This window comes from Anas acuta, chromosome 10 (assembly GCF_963932015.1).
Source record: "Anas acuta chromosome 10, bAnaAcu1.1, whole genome shotgun sequence".
NCBI lineage: Eukaryota > Metazoa > Chordata > Aves > Anseriformes > Anatidae > Anas > Anas acuta.
Window position 1 is genome coordinate 11973210 of NC_088988.1, and position 15196 is coordinate 11988405.

The 15196-nt window shown below is 52.4% G+C and overlaps 2 protein-coding genes across 4 annotated transcripts; one reads left to right on the forward strand and one right to left on the reverse strand.

The window, feature by feature from the left end:
- Positions 1-144: 144 nt before the first annotated feature.
- Positions 145-4579, reverse strand: LOC137862001 (C-signal-like). 3 transcript variants are annotated; one of them, XM_068693622.1, is made up of 7 exons: positions 4424-4579; positions 3082-3895; positions 2024-2075; positions 1655-1842; positions 860-1018; positions 457-576; positions 145-356 (listed from the first exon to the last, which is right to left on the reverse strand). In XM_068693622.1, exons 4-7 carry the CDS (start codon positions 1745-1747, stop codon positions 243-245), a joined length of 486 nt encoding a protein of 161 aa, XP_068549723.1. In that variant the 5' UTR covers positions 1748-1842; positions 2024-2075; positions 3082-3895; positions 4424-4579; the 3' UTR covers positions 145-242. The 3 variants fall into 3 exon arrangements, with proteins under 3 accessions (XP_068549723.1, XP_068549724.1, XP_068549722.1); XM_068693623.1 differs by having other exon boundaries at positions 3082-3179; positions 4424-4568; XM_068693621.1 differs by lacking the exons at positions 3082-3895; positions 4424-4579 and adding an exon at positions 2484-2710.
- Positions 4580-10590: 6011 nt separating this feature from the next.
- Positions 10591-15196, forward strand: LOC137862047 (C-signal-like). Its single transcript, XM_068693696.1, has 6 exons — positions 10591-10879; positions 13130-13181; positions 13766-13953; positions 14228-14386; positions 14659-14769; positions 14920-15196. Exons 1-6 carry the CDS (start codon positions 10733-10735, stop codon positions 15031-15033), a joined length of 771 nt encoding a protein of 256 aa, XP_068549797.1. The 5' UTR covers positions 10591-10732; the 3' UTR covers positions 15034-15196.

Sequence of the window (15196 nt, forward strand, 5' to 3'; positions counted from 1 at the left end):
GCCTGGGCACCCACTGGGACCTTTCGGTGGGTGAATCTTGTGCTCCCAAATCACCCATGTGGCCCCCAGCTCTGGGGAGCCCAACTCCACAGACTCACAACGTGCGGCAGAGCCTGTCGAGTGCACAGACAGATAGAGCAACACTACTGTTTTAAGAAAAGGGTTTATTGAGGATGTGGGGGAGGTTGGGCAGCAGCAGAGGGGCCGCTGCCAGGATCCGGGCATGAGGCTGTGCCAGCATCTCACCAGGGCACTACTTTCCCTTCCCAGTCCAGGAAGGTCCCGGTGTCCTTCTCAGAGAGGGAGGAGATCACCTTTAGCATCCCTCCTACGCTCTCATCTACTGTCACAGGGGGCTGCAGGGGCAGAGAAAAACATGTAGCTCAGGGTGACAACAGCCTCCCATGGAAAACCAGCACAGGGGCTTGGATGGACCCACCATAGTAAAGCTCCTACCTTGTCTCCAGCTGTGTTCCCCATGTCCGTCTGTACCCAGCCAGGATGAAAAACAGCACAGAGGATGCCGTGTTCCCGATAGCCCAAGGACTGGCACTTGGTGAGCATGTTCAGAGCAGCCTGCAAGGAGACACCGCAGGGATCAGGGTGGGGAGGGGACACATGCAGACCCCACAGCCGGGGCAGGCAGGACCAGTTCCCTGCAGCAGCTCTGTCCTATGAAGATCCTCTCGAATAGGTCTGGGACCAGGCACAGGGATGTGCCTTGAGAGGGAACCAGTGACCAACTGGAGCTCAGCCAAGCTGGAGGCTATTACAGGAACTGCTGGAGATGACTCTGGAGGGCTTATGCAGGCTTTGGTTAAAAAAAGAAGGTTGGGTTCGTGCCCAGCACTGCACATACCTTGCTGCAGCGATACGAGACACATTGTGCAGATTTCCACATATGGACTTCCTTGATAGAACCGCCAACGCTGGAAATGTTGATGATGGCTGCCTTGCTGCAGCTCAGCCCGGAGCCTGGGCTCCCTTGGGCAGCCTTCTTCAGCAGGGGTAGGAATTCCTGTGAGAAGGGGCAGGAGGAGCATGCACAAAAGAGGTTCATTGAGAGAATTAGTTCCTTACATAGAAGGTCACATCAGAACCCCAGAATTACAATATTGTTGTGGGAGGCAGCGATCTTTGGTGGTCATCTGGACCAATCCTACTACTCAAGCCACCTAGAGCCAGTAGTCCAGGACCATGTCCAAGTGACTTCTGAATATTTCCATGGAGGGACACTCCGTAACCTCTTTGGGCAGACCACAATAGCACTTAGTCACCCATCAGTGCTCAGCACTAAGTCAATGGGTAAATTCTGCTTCCCTCTGGCTCAAAACGTGAGGTTCTGCTCTTTCACATGGTCCCACACCTCTGCACTCTGATCATTCCCAGTGGAGGGGCCCCAGGCTCCAAAGTGCCAGAGCCCTCAGCCTGCTGCCCACCGTAGTCAAACCAGAAAGCGTTCACTGTGCTCAGCATTTCCAGGACTACTTTGGGCACCTGCTTCTTGCATCAGGAGGCCAGAGTAAGACCTGAAGTGTGTTGGGCTTGTCATGAGGTCAAAGACCCAGCAGGGGCCCTGTCCCACCGGCCCTTTCCGTCCCCCTGGGAGATCCAAGGGGCAGGGATGTTCCTGGAGCTGTGGTGGGGGCCTCACCTGGCTCAGCAGCAGGGGCCCAATGGTGTTGGTGGCGTACACCTGGGCCATGTCCTCCTGTGTCTCGGTGTCAAGTGTCTTGTAAACCAGCATGCCAGCATTGTTGATGAGGAGGTTGAGACCCGAGTCCTTGAGGCGCTCCCCGATGCTGGCTGCAGCCGCCTTGATGCTGGCGGGCTCGGTGACTTCTGCGGGGCCAAGGCGGGGAAGTGAGCACCCGATCCCCTCAGCAGCTGCCACCATGCGTGGTGCAGGGAGATGGAGCCCCCACCCCGGGGGTGTGGTGGAGAGGGAGAGCAGAGAGCCCAGGCAAGAGCAGGGAGCCCAGGCAAGGGACCCTCAGCCTCAGGGCACAGCCTGGGCACCTACCGAGTGGGATGATGACCAGGTTGGGGTGCTTGGAAGCCAAGTTCTGCAGCTCCTGAAAGAGACGGCACAACGTGGGCACAAAGAGGCAGGGCTGGCTGCACAGAGGCTCGGCTTTGATCCAGCACCGCCTCACACCCAGCACCCTGCTCTGCCAACCCGCTCCCTGTGGACAGGTCTCTGCGCATCCCGCACACCCCACAAGCCACGTGTCTCGCCCTGCCCACCATGGCCATCACCTGCCCCAGCAGCAGAAGCTCCCTGCCTGGCTCCGAGGAGCCCTGGGCACCCCAGGCACAGCTCATCCCATGGTCATCCTACCCCAGCTTTCTGTGCCCCTGGACTGGGCTCAGGGCTGCAACCCCATGATGGAGACCCTCACACATCCCCTATTCGCACCACGGGACTGCTCCTGCACCAGGCACTGCCCTGCCCTGCTGCCCCCCACCACCACCAGCCTCACCTGTGCTTGCTGTCCCTTGGGGTCCCGGCAGGCTGCAAAGACCCACTCGGGTGGGTTTGGCAGCCCCAGCAGGTGCCGGACTAACCCCAGGCCGATTCCTCGGTTGGCTCCAGTCACCAGAACGGAGCGGACACGAAGCTCTCCCATATTGCTTCTCTTGCCTCTGCTCCAGCGTTCATTGTTTGTTCAGTTCCCTAATGCTTCTTATAGTGTGTCGAGCTGCCACCCCACCCACACGGGGCTTGCACAAACCCTTGGCTCTAGGTGCAATCTCTCCGTCTCTTTGAACTCTATAGGACACAGTTCCTGGCTGGGAGCCATCTCTCCTTACTGAAGGGCCAAAACCAGTCAGCTTTTTATGGCAAACTGGTTTTCTGGTGAAACGTGGCCCCATAACCCAGTAACTCATGGCCACCCTTTCCAGGAGGGTGGGTGCTGGGTGAGGAGAGAGGAAACAAGTGGGAGGGATACAGGATGGATACCCCATGGGTCAGGTACAGATCATCTTCACAAGCATCCTTCAGGCTAGATGGACTTTGCAGATTGTAGCCATGGAACAACTGAAACAGGCTGGTCTCATTCCCCTTCCCTTGGTTACCTCTGTCAGGTCATGCCTCACATGGCCACGAGCTGATTTTCACTGCTCTCCTCTGTCTTCCAAGCAAATGCCCCATCGCTGATTGTCCCATTCAGGCCCTGTGGAGGAAATTCAGCATGGCCCGCTTGCAGAAGGAGGTGGACCCTGCACAGCCTGCAGGTCACCACTTTGCTCTTCATGCACTTTGGATGCTGCCTCGCAGTGCACTAATCTAAGTGACCATCCCACCACTTTGGCCATTCTGGAGCCATTGCTGTTGTCAGGACTTCCACTCTCAGCCTTGTCACTTTGCAGATTAAATCATGTTATTGCGTATTGTGTCCCTGCATTTCACAACTTCTAGTTTGTTTTCAGGATTAAAGAGGAAGTCATTGATTAACAGCCTGATTATTGCAAATGCTTGCCCATCTCTCTGCCTCGTGCACTTGTTGGACTTTGCAGTCATCATCCAAATCCTGTGTGTGGATTTTGTTCCGTAAAGCCATTCTCTTCAGAAGGTTGTGGAATAAAAGGCTAACGTCCTGTCAACAGGTGACCTCTCCGGACCTTTCTCTGTGCTTCGTCACCAGTGGCAGCACCTTGGTATTTGGGCTGAGTGAGCATGGCCTGCAAAGTTGTGCAGAAGTCCTTCAGACCATCTGGGCTTTCTGAAGTCCTACAGGGCAATGGGTCAGAAGTGGCTAAAAACGTTTACTGCTGAATCCTCCAGCCTCTTTTCTTTTCTTGTTCACTTCCTCTTTCTTTCCATTTTCCACCAGTTGAGCAGATCTTTTGCAACAGGGCTACGAAGGGCTCGGTTGCCGAGGGTATTCTCCTGCAAAGATAAATGTCTTGGAGAAAGCCCCTTGGCCTACATCACTCCTAGCAGTGGGGCACAGATGGCTCTGCACTACCACCAGTGAAGCCCAGTGCTGCCCAGTTCCTCAAGTGAGGCGTTACAGATTGGCAGTTCTGGGACTGATGTGGGTGCACACCGTGTGTTCCCATCCCCTCCAGTGTCACCGCACCCAGCTCCACTGCAGGTGAAGACATTTCCCGTGGCAGCCCCTTGCTTTTGAGCACTCAGTCCCAGAGCCATGGGCACAGGCTGCTGGGTAGATGGGCAGCATGGGAGCCACAAACACTGCTGCCACGTTTTCTTCTCCCACAGGTTTTCTTGGCAGCAGTGTCAACCAGACCCGCTTCCTCCCAGCCACACTGCCAAAACTACTGCAAAGTTCTGCTGTGCCAGCGTTGCACCCCAGGGACCCCTCTGCCCCTTGGGCCGGCCACATGGTGCCACCAAGGCAGGTAGTCCTGCCCTGCCTCATTCATCTCCCACATCCCCTGTGCCAGCACTCACGTTTGGGCAGCTTAATGGAGGGCACGATGGTCCAGACCCACAAGAGACTGCGTCTTCTGCTCCTAGCCTGCTCTCACCAGGCTTTCCCCCAGGCTTGGCTCAGGCTGTCACAGCACGTTTTAATCCAGAACAAGACAGACGTGTGTTTTTTGTTAAATCAGCTTGGACCTCATCCAGATGTGGACTTCAGGCCATTGAGAAATACTCTTATTGGCAGTGTGATCAATTATTTCCCAGATGTGTTAAACATTAATTGTAAATAAAACATTGAGTTTTCCTTTTCCAAAAGGCCTGTTTACCAAGAACCCGTGCAGCAGTAACTGTTTTAAGGACAGGATTAGCAAGTACAGGCATGCCACAAATCACAATGGAAAACTCCACTTAATTTTTGCCAAGCTCAGACAGAAATTCTCAGTTTCTGCTGTGGTGGTGTTGAAATACCATTGCCATGCACATGTCTGTGAGAGAGCTGAATTTTGCACATCCTACCTCAGCATCTCAGCAGAAGATAATCAGTCCTTTTAATAGGCTTTCTTTTCCAGCTGGATCGGGCATAAACTTCTCCCTGTATCCTGGAGCAGCCCCAGCCACCTTCTGCTGCTGCAGCAAGCTCTGTTAGCATACCTGCACCTGCTTCCACCTCCTTTGAGTAAAATTTACTATTTTGCTTGCTTGGGGTAAATCTTGAGATAAAACCCAAACGATATGTAAGAAATGCACACAAACACAGTGTCCTGTGTAGCACATGGAATAAAAAATAATGTTTGTCATCAGGCAATATCCAACATTTGCCTTTCTGGACCTTGGGACAAATGTTCCCTGATAACTTTTTTGTTTAGTTCTGCTGCTGCTGTTCATAAATCTTTGCATACAGGTACAACACCACCTTGTTAGGCACTCATACATTTCATTCATTCACTTACGAAGACAATCTCGTCACTACCAAGACTAGACTTTTGCCTTCTCTCTTCTGCTTTTTGTAGCTTTTCTTTCATGATAATTCCCCTTTTTGTAGCCCCATACTACTTTCTGCACCAGCATCCTGTTCCTGCTTTGCTAGCCATCTAGGGCCGTACTTTCCATCTTCTTGGTGCAAAATTCCTCTGCTGCTCACCACCAGCACAAATCTCTGGATTTTCCAGCTGTCTCCCCGCACGAGTTTTGTCTTAGGCTGATCTCTCACTGAAGCTTTTGTCAATTCCCCCCTGCCTCAGCACACCTACCAGTTTGTGGGATTGGCTTTCCAGCCCCAATAGTTCTTTTCAATGCCCTTTTCTCTATTTTCACTTTCTTTTTATGACCACAGACCACAGCTATACTTGCTGATACACACTGTTTGCAGAGGAGTGCAGTGCTCTTCCACTTTGTGTAAGACTTACTCTGGTTTTCCTCTTCTGCATCATTGCCACGCAGCATGCTAGAAACCTCCGTCGTGACTCAGAACCAGATAACACCAGAAATAAAATATAACCTTTTAAATCTCCTATTTCTGCTGTGTCATGTTGTTTTTGAAGCTTTCGGCTGTTTTACAGCTGTTATGTTATAATGTTGACTTTGCTCTGGGGCCCCACACTGGATTATTGACCACTGAAGTCTAAACAAGCACTGCTTCTCTGGGGGTCGAAGTCCAGCCTGGAGCAAACCTGCACAGAAGAAAAAAAAACAGCTTTGTCAGGCTGGCAATGGAGCTTCATCACAAGTGCTGCTGTCCCCAAGGCTCAGCTGAGGAAGGGACTTTGACAGGCTCAGGGATTCGGACAGCTTTGTGCTGAGACATTCTTGCATGGTCTGAGTCCTGCAATGAGCAAAAGCAATTATTTTTAATAAATTGCTCCAGAGTCCAACAGTGCTAGTGGTGGAAGGCCCTGCTGTATAACCTGTCCCATAGCCTCTCTGACAGCCGTATATCACATACAGATGCTTTCCATCTTTCTGTCTTGGAAGGAGTCAGAGGCAGCTTTCCAGCACATGATCTCAGCTGCTCCACTATCAGTGACTGCAGCCTTGGTGGTGTTCACACCCATCCAGATGTTTGTACAAAGGGCAATTACTGCGCTACTTACAGAAGTATTGGGAAATACACTTTTGTTTGTTAGCCTGGGGAACAGGGCACGGCAGAATTATCTTTATTATGTTTAATCTACCGTGTAAGTAGCAACAAATGTGCTGTTATTTATCAAGCCCTTTTGCTTCGCAATGTGTTCAAGATTGTATAGGGTCATGTCTTCACATATTCTTTACTTGGAGAAGAGTAAATAGATAGCGATGAATGAAAAACTAATCAAGGGGTGGGGTGGGGCTTTCTCCTGCCACTGCCTGTATCCTGAAGCTGGGCAAGGCATGCCTATGTGACTCATTTTCTTGTTGGCTGAAGAGGACTAGTGATACCCCATTGTGAAGAGACTGTGCTTTTAAGCTCAGGATGAGAACCCAAGCTTAAGTACAGCTCCCAGGCAAAGTGAGGAGGTCCTGGTAAGGATTCTCATGGCCCCGTTTCATAAGCTTGCTGTTTTCCCAGCAGCCAGTATTCTTCAGTGCTGCTGGATGTTAGCAGGGCACAACCACCTCCTGCCCCGAACAGCCATCCCCACCACAGCTGAGCTGGTTGTGAGAGGCCTGCTCAACCCCACTGTGATGCTCATCAGGCTGCAGGAAGGCAAAGGCTTGGTTGTGTCTCCCCCCTCTCGTCAAGGGGCCATGCATGGACAGCCTTTTCCAGGGCTGTGATGTGTCCAGCTGCAAAACTCCATCCTGCACTTTCCTTATGTTGTGTGGAGCCTTTCACGTAAATGATCGAGGAAGCACATCTGCAAATATTTGGGAACAGAAGTTTATAGCGAAGGCTTCCCTACCAGAGCCATGGCAAATATGCCTGTGGAACTGTGTGGACCTTGCCAAACACTTGCTGGAATGAAGCTTGAATAGATGCCTAGGAGAAGACAAGTGCTTGGGCTCCTGGGACAGAATATGGAAGATGGGGTTGTGCAAAAGTACACAAGCATGGCTAGCTGCAAGACAGACCTTAGGGCACAGAATCATAGATTCTTCTAAGTGGGAAAGGACTCACGAGGATCATCAAGTCCAACTCCTGACTCCACACAGGGCAACCTAAGAGATAACCAAATATCCAAGAACATTGTCCAAATGCTTATTGAACACGGACAAGCTTGGGGTCATGACTGCTTCCCTGGGGAGCCAGTTCCAGTGCCCAACCACCACCTTGGTGAAGAACCTTTTCCTAATATTGGATCTGACTGTCCCCTGTCCCAGCTCCATGCCGTTCCCTCAGGTCCTGTCACTGTCCCCAGAGAGCAGAGCTCAGCGCCTGCCCCTCTGCTCCCCTCATGAGGCCATGAGGCCTCCCCTCGGTCTGCTCTGCTCTGGGCTGAGCAAACCAAGGCACCTCAGCTGCTCCTCATACATCTTCCACTATAGACCTTTTACCATCTTTGTTGTCCACCAGTGGGCACGTTCTAATACGTTTATGTCCTTCTTACGCTGTGGAGCCCCAAACTGCGCACAGTACCTGAAGTGAGGCCACAGCAATGCTGAGCATAGTAGGACAACCCCATCTTTTGACCAGTTAGCCAGACTGTGTTTAATGCAGCCCAGGATATGGTCGGATCTATGGCCACCAGAGCCTATTGTTGACTCATCAATCAAACCGCCTAGATCCTATTCTGCAGGGCTGAGTCCAGCTACTTGTCCCCCAGTCTATACGTACGTTCAGGATTACACCTTCCCTGGTGCAGAATCCAGCATTTGTTCTTGTTCAATTTTACACAGCTGGTGATTGCCCAGAGCTCTAATCCATCAATATCTCTCTGTAAGGCCTCTCACCCCTTGAGGAAATTCATTTTTTTTATCATCTACAAACTGTGTCGTTGACAAAAAAACATTGATGAGAATTCCTTTCTCTGTAGGGGGTGGCTTGGTTTCCTGGCCTGTTTGTGAGGGATGTCTCTCCCAGCAGCAGGACGGGACATTCCTTGTGGACACCACGTGGACAATACCAAGGGCTGCTGGAATGCAGAAAACAGGAATATGTTCCAAAATGGTCCCAGAATCTCTCCAAGCTATTGTAAAATGTAAGTGCCATCAGCAAGTCAGGATGTTACTGTTTAATTAGCGGACAATGGGTGCACATGCCGTGACCACTCTGCAAGACTTCTCTGTGCAGGTGGGCCCACGGAAAGGCACAGGACAAAACCCATGCTTGGAGTTTGGGAGGTCTGGGGCAGAGTGGAAGGTAATTCTATGGTTCTTGATGAATAAAAGAACAAAGAAACGAGCTTTGACATGAGAAAGAAAAGTGAAGTTGTAACACAGATTGTAACGCAGATGCTGTAACAGCTACCCCATAATGATTGCCATTTCATTCAAATCAGGAGACTTGTGTGGGCTTTAAAGATCCTTCTGGTACGCTTCCCACCACTTTTTTGCAACAGTCGTCTTGTTGATTACTTCTTGACTCCTCCTCAAGCTTTGCCTGAGTATGCAAAAAGCTGTAGTCCTGCTTGCTACTACCACCTATAAAGCACACTCAAGCCACAGGCTTCAACATGGGTGGAAGTTACAGATAAAACCACTGCACTTGAAAATGTGTGACCAAAAAAAAAAGTTACCAAACGTTATCTTCCTTCCTTCCTTCCTTCCTTCCTTCCTTCCTTCCTTCCTTCCTTCCTTCCTTCCTTCCTTCCTTCCTTCCTTCCTTCCTTCCTTCCTTCCTTCCTTCCTTCCTTCCTTCCTTCCTTCCTTCCTTTTCTTTCTCTCTTTCTTTCTCTCTTTCTTTCTCTTTCTCTCTTTCCCTCTTTCTCTCTTTCTTTCTCTCTTTCTTTTTCTTTCTTTCTCTCTTTCTTTCTCTCTTTTTCTTTCTTTCTTTCTTTCTTTCTTTCTTTCTTTCTTTCTTTCTTTCTTTCTGTCTGTCTCTCTCTTTCTCTCTCTCTTTCTCTTTCTTTCTCTTTCTTTCTCTCTTTCTCTCTTTCTTTCTCTCTTTCTTTTCTTTCTTTCTTTTCTTTCTTTCTTTTCTTTCTCTCTTTCTTTCTCTCTTTCTCTTTCTCTCTTTCCCTCTTTCTCTCTTTCTTTCTTTCTTTTCTTTCTTTCTTTTCTTTCTCTCTTTCTTTCTCTCTTTCTTTCTCTTTCTCTCTTTCCCTCTTTCTCTCTTTCTTTCTCTCTTTCTTTTCTTTCTTTCTTTTCTTTCTTTCTTTTCTTTCTCTCTTTCTTTCTCTCTTTCTTTCTCTTTCTCTCTTTCCCTCTTTCTCTCTTTCTTTCTTTCTTTTCTTTCTTTCTTTTCTTTCTCTCTTTCTTTCTCTTTCTCTCTTTCCCTCTTTCTCTCTTTCTTTCTCTCTTTCTTTTTCTTTCTTTCTCTCTTTCTCTCTTTCTTTTTCTTTCTTTCTTTCTTTCTTTCTTTCTTTCTTTCTTTCTTTCTTTCTTTCTTTCTTTCTTTCTTTCTTTCTTTCTTTCTTTCTTTCTTTCTTTCTTTCTTTCTCTGTCTCTCTCTTTCTTTCTCTTTCTTTCTCTCTTGCTTTTCCTCCCTCTCTCCCTCCCTGCCTCCCTCCCTTTCTTTGCTTTCCTTACTTTCTTTCCTTTCTTTCAGTTCTTTTTCATTTCTCTTTACAACCTCGTGGACACCTCACAACATTTAACTGACAAAGTTGCCTAAAATCACTAATCCCCTGCTTTGAAGCCCAGAATTGGGGCAAGCAACGCCCACACTGGGAAGCGTTCAATGAGAGCTGCTTGCAGCTCGCCTCTTCTCAGGCTTCAGTTCCTTGGATTCGGGACGAGCTCCCGCGGGGCCCGGCACACTAACCCTTTAATGGCATGCATGTGGGGACCCAGGAGGAGCTGAGCAGTCCCAACGGGACGGGACGGGATGGGACACTGAAGTCCTGCTCCCCGGTGTGGCTCTCCGTGACCGGGTGCCTGCACCCCTCTGTCCTTATCCCCAGCCTGTGCGGAGGAGGCGAGTAACCCTGCTCCCAGCCTGAGGCAGCAAAAGGGAGAACGGGCCCTTTGCTTACACAACGTCCTTAGCGAGGCTTTCTGCTTCTTACTTTTTGTTACCGATTCTCTGGTGCATTTACCGGCACCAGAGGCATTTTGCGTACGTTTGTGGGGAAGGAAAAAAAAAAACAAAAAGGAACAAAAACCAGTACCACAAGGGTGCTCTCACGCACGGCAGCTTGCTCCCGGTCACCGTGGGCCCAAGCAGCCTCGGCTGGGCCCCAGGAGGGAGGCGCCAGGCCTGGCCCTCCCCGGCCAGCACCAGTGGCCCGCAGCGGGGCTCTGGGGGCCATTGTGGCAGGCATGGCAGCGCTGCGGGCCCGCACCGTGCTGCTGACCGGCTCCAACCGGGGCATCGGGCTGGAGCTGGTGAAGCAGCTGCTCGGGGGCCCTCGGCCGCCCGCATGGATCTTTGCGACGTGCCGGGACCCCGAGGGGCCGCGGGCGCAGGTCAGTGCGTGGCCGGCCAAGGGACAGGCCAAGGGACATGGAGGGTGGGACACGCTGCGGGTAGGGCTGGGTTCAGGGCTTGCACCGTGGGCTGAAGTGTGGTGGGTGGAGGTGAAGGTGGTGGAAAACCCCCCTGTGCCACGGGGGGCCGTGGGCATGAGCGGCCGCCGTGCTGCTTAAATCAAGGTCGGTGGTCCCTGGGGTCCGAAAGCAGCCACGGGACCCTCCTGCCCAGGCTTTGCAATTCGCTAAAATGCAAGTCAGATGCATTGTTTCGTCAGGAAGTCACGGGAGCATCTGTAAACACACAGCTTTCCTTCTAACAACAAAATCAGTGCTTGTTTTCCTCCCCTTGCTGTCCAGGCTGAAATACCGGAGGGGAGGTGTTTGCTCCGCTGGTTTGTTTCGCTGCCCCTCCTCACCGCCTGGCTGCCTGCAGGGCTTGGTGCAAAAATCCCACCCCAAAAAAGCCCCCGAGGTGGTCGGGATCCCCCTGCCCGTGCTGTTCAGGCTCATGGGCAATGGCAGGGGAGAAGGCACCCTGCTGCAGGTGCAGAGCTCCTGCTGCTGGTGCCCAAGCGAGATGCATCAGAGCCAGGTCAGCGCTTCCCTTTTTGTCCTGTTCTCCTCCCTACACCTGCTGGGCTCGGGCAGTGCTGAGATCAGAGGACTTTTTGCAGGGCAGACTGGAGCACGTTTCTCCCAGGTGGTCAGGGTGCATTGCTCCCACCGCAGGGTGCTGTGGAAAGCCTTGTGGCAGATGTTGGGGGTGAGAAGCTGCTGAAGCCAGCAGCCGAGCAAAGCAGCAGGGGAAGGAAAAATGCCCATCGCCATCACAAATCACTGAGAAGTATCTTCCATCATTTTCTGTGCTCAGAGGGAATGTGGGAACGTGGAGCCTGATGGTGACACTCGGGTCAGTGACTCCCACTCCACAGCCCTGGGATGTGGTCCCAGGATGAGTCCCAGGGAAGTGTCCCCTCACAAGGAGCTGCCCCTTTGTGTTTTCCCTGCAACATTCTCTATGGGCTTGTTTGTGAGAGTTTTTTCATAGCTCTAAAAGTAATCATTTTGGACATGTTGAATGTGCTTTGATTTCTGTTGTCTAGAACCTGCTATAGTTGAAGAAAGCTCAGAGCAGAGAGCTGCTAAGAAGCGTAAAGCTGAACATTTCATTTGGGATTTTATTCTTTTTGAAAAGTGATTCTGAATCCTCTATGTTTGGTGACAGTAATCAGTGAAAATTTGCAGAGGGTTTCATTTTAGTTGAGCAGGTGAGATGTAGTGTCCACAGCTACCGTGCTGTTTGGCTCCAGATAAGACTTCCACAAACTTCTGGCTGTTTTAGTCTGTTGTGGCACTCAGGACGTGCTCTGACCTTTGAGAGATGCTGGACATGGCAAGATGCAAGGGCTGGGGGCCAGCGAGCTCTTGGACCCCTCTTAGTGCAAGGAGAAGTCTCTGGAGATCCTGCCTTGTTCTACACCTCCCTGGTTTAAACCTGTTTTCTCAGGTGTTTGCAATAACCTCTATTAAACCACTTAGATATAAAAAGACAGAGCCATGCCCCAGGTTTTTTGTAGGGGGGAGGAGATGCTGCTTGCTGTGTAGTTTGTCTTCCCTCCTCATCTTCACACAGGGCTGTGTGTACTTGTGTGAAGGTGCTTTAGGTGCATGCTCCAAGGTTTTCGTGCCTTTGTGTTCATCAGCCAGGCCTGGATGTTCAGCTGGGCCCTAAGGAGACTCAGCCCCGCTGAAAGCACCTGGAAAGCCAGGGAAAGCCAAAGATGGGGCTTTGTGGGGCTGGTGACCCGCAGCAATGAGGATGCTGCCAGGTCAGGAATGGCAGGAATGCACGCTCCCAGTCATCCCCACACCTCTAACACTTCCAGCAGCCTCTGGGAGATGCTTCTGGCCTTGCCTGTTTGCTGTGCATCATTTCCTGGGTGAGCTGGTCCCTAATAATAAATGTGCAGTCATCCTGTGCTGTGGCTCTGGCTGGGTTCTTGCATGCAGATGCAGCAGGCTTTGGGAGGGTGGACACGGTACCTTGCAGGTGTGCTTGTGTTGTGCTCTGAGTAAATGGTTACAGCTTTGAGGAGCTTGGAAAAACCCTGGGTGCCTTATTCAGCCGTCAGCAAGTGCTCAGTAACGTCCTGAAGATATTTCCCTTGAGGTGGCTGGTTGCTGGTGCCCTGGGATTGTGTATCACATCTAGTTGTTCCCATCTTTTTTTTTTTTTTTACGCAGGAGCTGAGAGATCTGGCGTCCAGACACCCAAACCTGGTTCTTGTGAAGCTGGGTAGGTGTGCTCTGCCTCTGCACCCTACATTGCTGAGGAGACTCTTTGGGGTTTGTGGGTGCTGGGGTGCTATGGGCTGGGTGCACAGCACCATCTGGTGCCCACAAATGGAAAAGGCTGTGTAAGCCTGGGTGCCCCGCTCTTCCTCAGCAGCTTAACCTCCATCCTCTCCCCTCAGCCCCTTGGGTGGACCCTGGACACAAAGATTTCAAGGATGCTGAGCATTCAGAACTAAATCCAGCTGTCCTGTTATCTTGAAGAAAGATGGACCTGTCTGTGGCCAGCTGTGAGCTGTCCTGGCAGCAGAGCATTTGTCAGGCTGGCGTACTGCAAGTGAGAGCGACTGCAGCAGGATGGGCACTGCTTTAGGACTGCAGTAAACGCAGGGCAGCTGGAGCGTGCCGAAATCTGGTCGTCCACAGCCACCTGGGTCAAGGCTGGTCACCCGTCCTGCCCCAGCACCTCCAGTCTGAGCTGCCAACAGGAGTACCCACCCCAAGGCTGCTCTGGCCCAAAAGGAACTGGAAATAAATTGGGAAACGGGGTCAGCCCCAGCTCTGAAAGCCCTTTCTCTGTCACCGCAGATGTTGCGAATCCCTCAGCTATTGCTGATGCAGCGAAGATCGTGGAGGGGAAGCTGAACGGCGCGGGCCTGAACCTGCTGATAAACAACGCGGGCATCTATGCCCAGGTGTCGCTGGAGACGGTGGACTCGGAGGAGATGATAAGGGCGTACAGGACCAACGCCGTGGGGCCGCTGCTGATGGCCCAGGTAACGCTCGGGGCAGAGCCCACCTCGGAGGGGGAGTTTGTCTTGGCCTCTCCTCCTCCTGTTCCCTGTGCCACGTGCCTCGTTGCTCTCTGTGGTCATGGTGGAGGTCCCAGAGCGCTTCCCAAAATTTCCCAAGGCCGTGGGAAGGAGGGGACGGCTCCAGCCTGTGCTCCCACCCCACGCTGTCCTGGCTTCCCACTGCTCCTCCTTACCTGCTGGGTTGCAGTGGGGCTAGCAGGAGGCACAGGCATCCCAGCAGGCTGCTTCTCCCCAGGCTTTCCTGCCCTTGTTGAAGAAGGCTGCCCAAAACAGCACGGAGAAGGGACTGAGCTGCAGCAAGGCAGCCATCATCAACATCTCCACCGTCATGGGATCCATCCAGAAAACGTCCGAGTCCTTCTTCAAGCCCGTCATCTCCTACCGCTGCAGCAAGGTAGGGAGACGGGGCCTAGGAGCTGGGTGGGGGTCCGAGCTGCCCTTTGCCAGCCTACTCTCAGGGCAGCACCCGAGGGACGTGTGCTGGCTGCTGCCCGAGTCCTCCAGGCACCTCCACGTCCAGTCCCTGCCCGCCTTGGGGATGCACACACCGTGCTCCACCTCCTGCAGACCTGGCACTGGGTTTTTCTCCCTCACCTTGGAGCAGAGATGGGAGTGGAGGCCGGTGTGGGGTGCTTTCTGCTGCTCAGTGCTCCCTTCCTCCTCCAGGCTGCCCTCAACATGCTCACCAAGTGCCAGGCTCTGACCTACGGGGAGGCCGGGATCCTCTGCGTGGCGCTTCACCCCGGCTGGGTGAAAACCGACATGGGCACCCAGGAGGTGGGTGTTGGCTGAGCCTCCCGCGGCTCTCTCCCCCAGTCGGGGTGGAAGGAACCTTGCTGGGGATGTGCAGGAGCTGCCTGGGGGCTGGTGGGTGCCCAGCAGGGGTTGGGGGGTCCCAGCCCTGCTCCTCACTTGTGCCCGTTGCAGGCTGACCTGACGGTGGACACGAGCGTGCGGGGGCTGCTCTCCGTGCTGCCCGTCCTCTCCGAGAAGCACAGCGGGAATCTGCTCAACTGGGAAGGCAAAGTGATTCCTTGGTGATCCCCCGCGAGGGACCATGCAGTGCCAGGAGGTCTCTGGGTGCCCCGAATCACCAGGGGTGCTCAGCCCCCTGTGGTGACCTACTTAGGACTCTGCCACCAGGCGTGCCGGGCAGTCTGTGATCCCTGCACCCGAGTCGCTAATAAATACAGTCCCGAGTCGA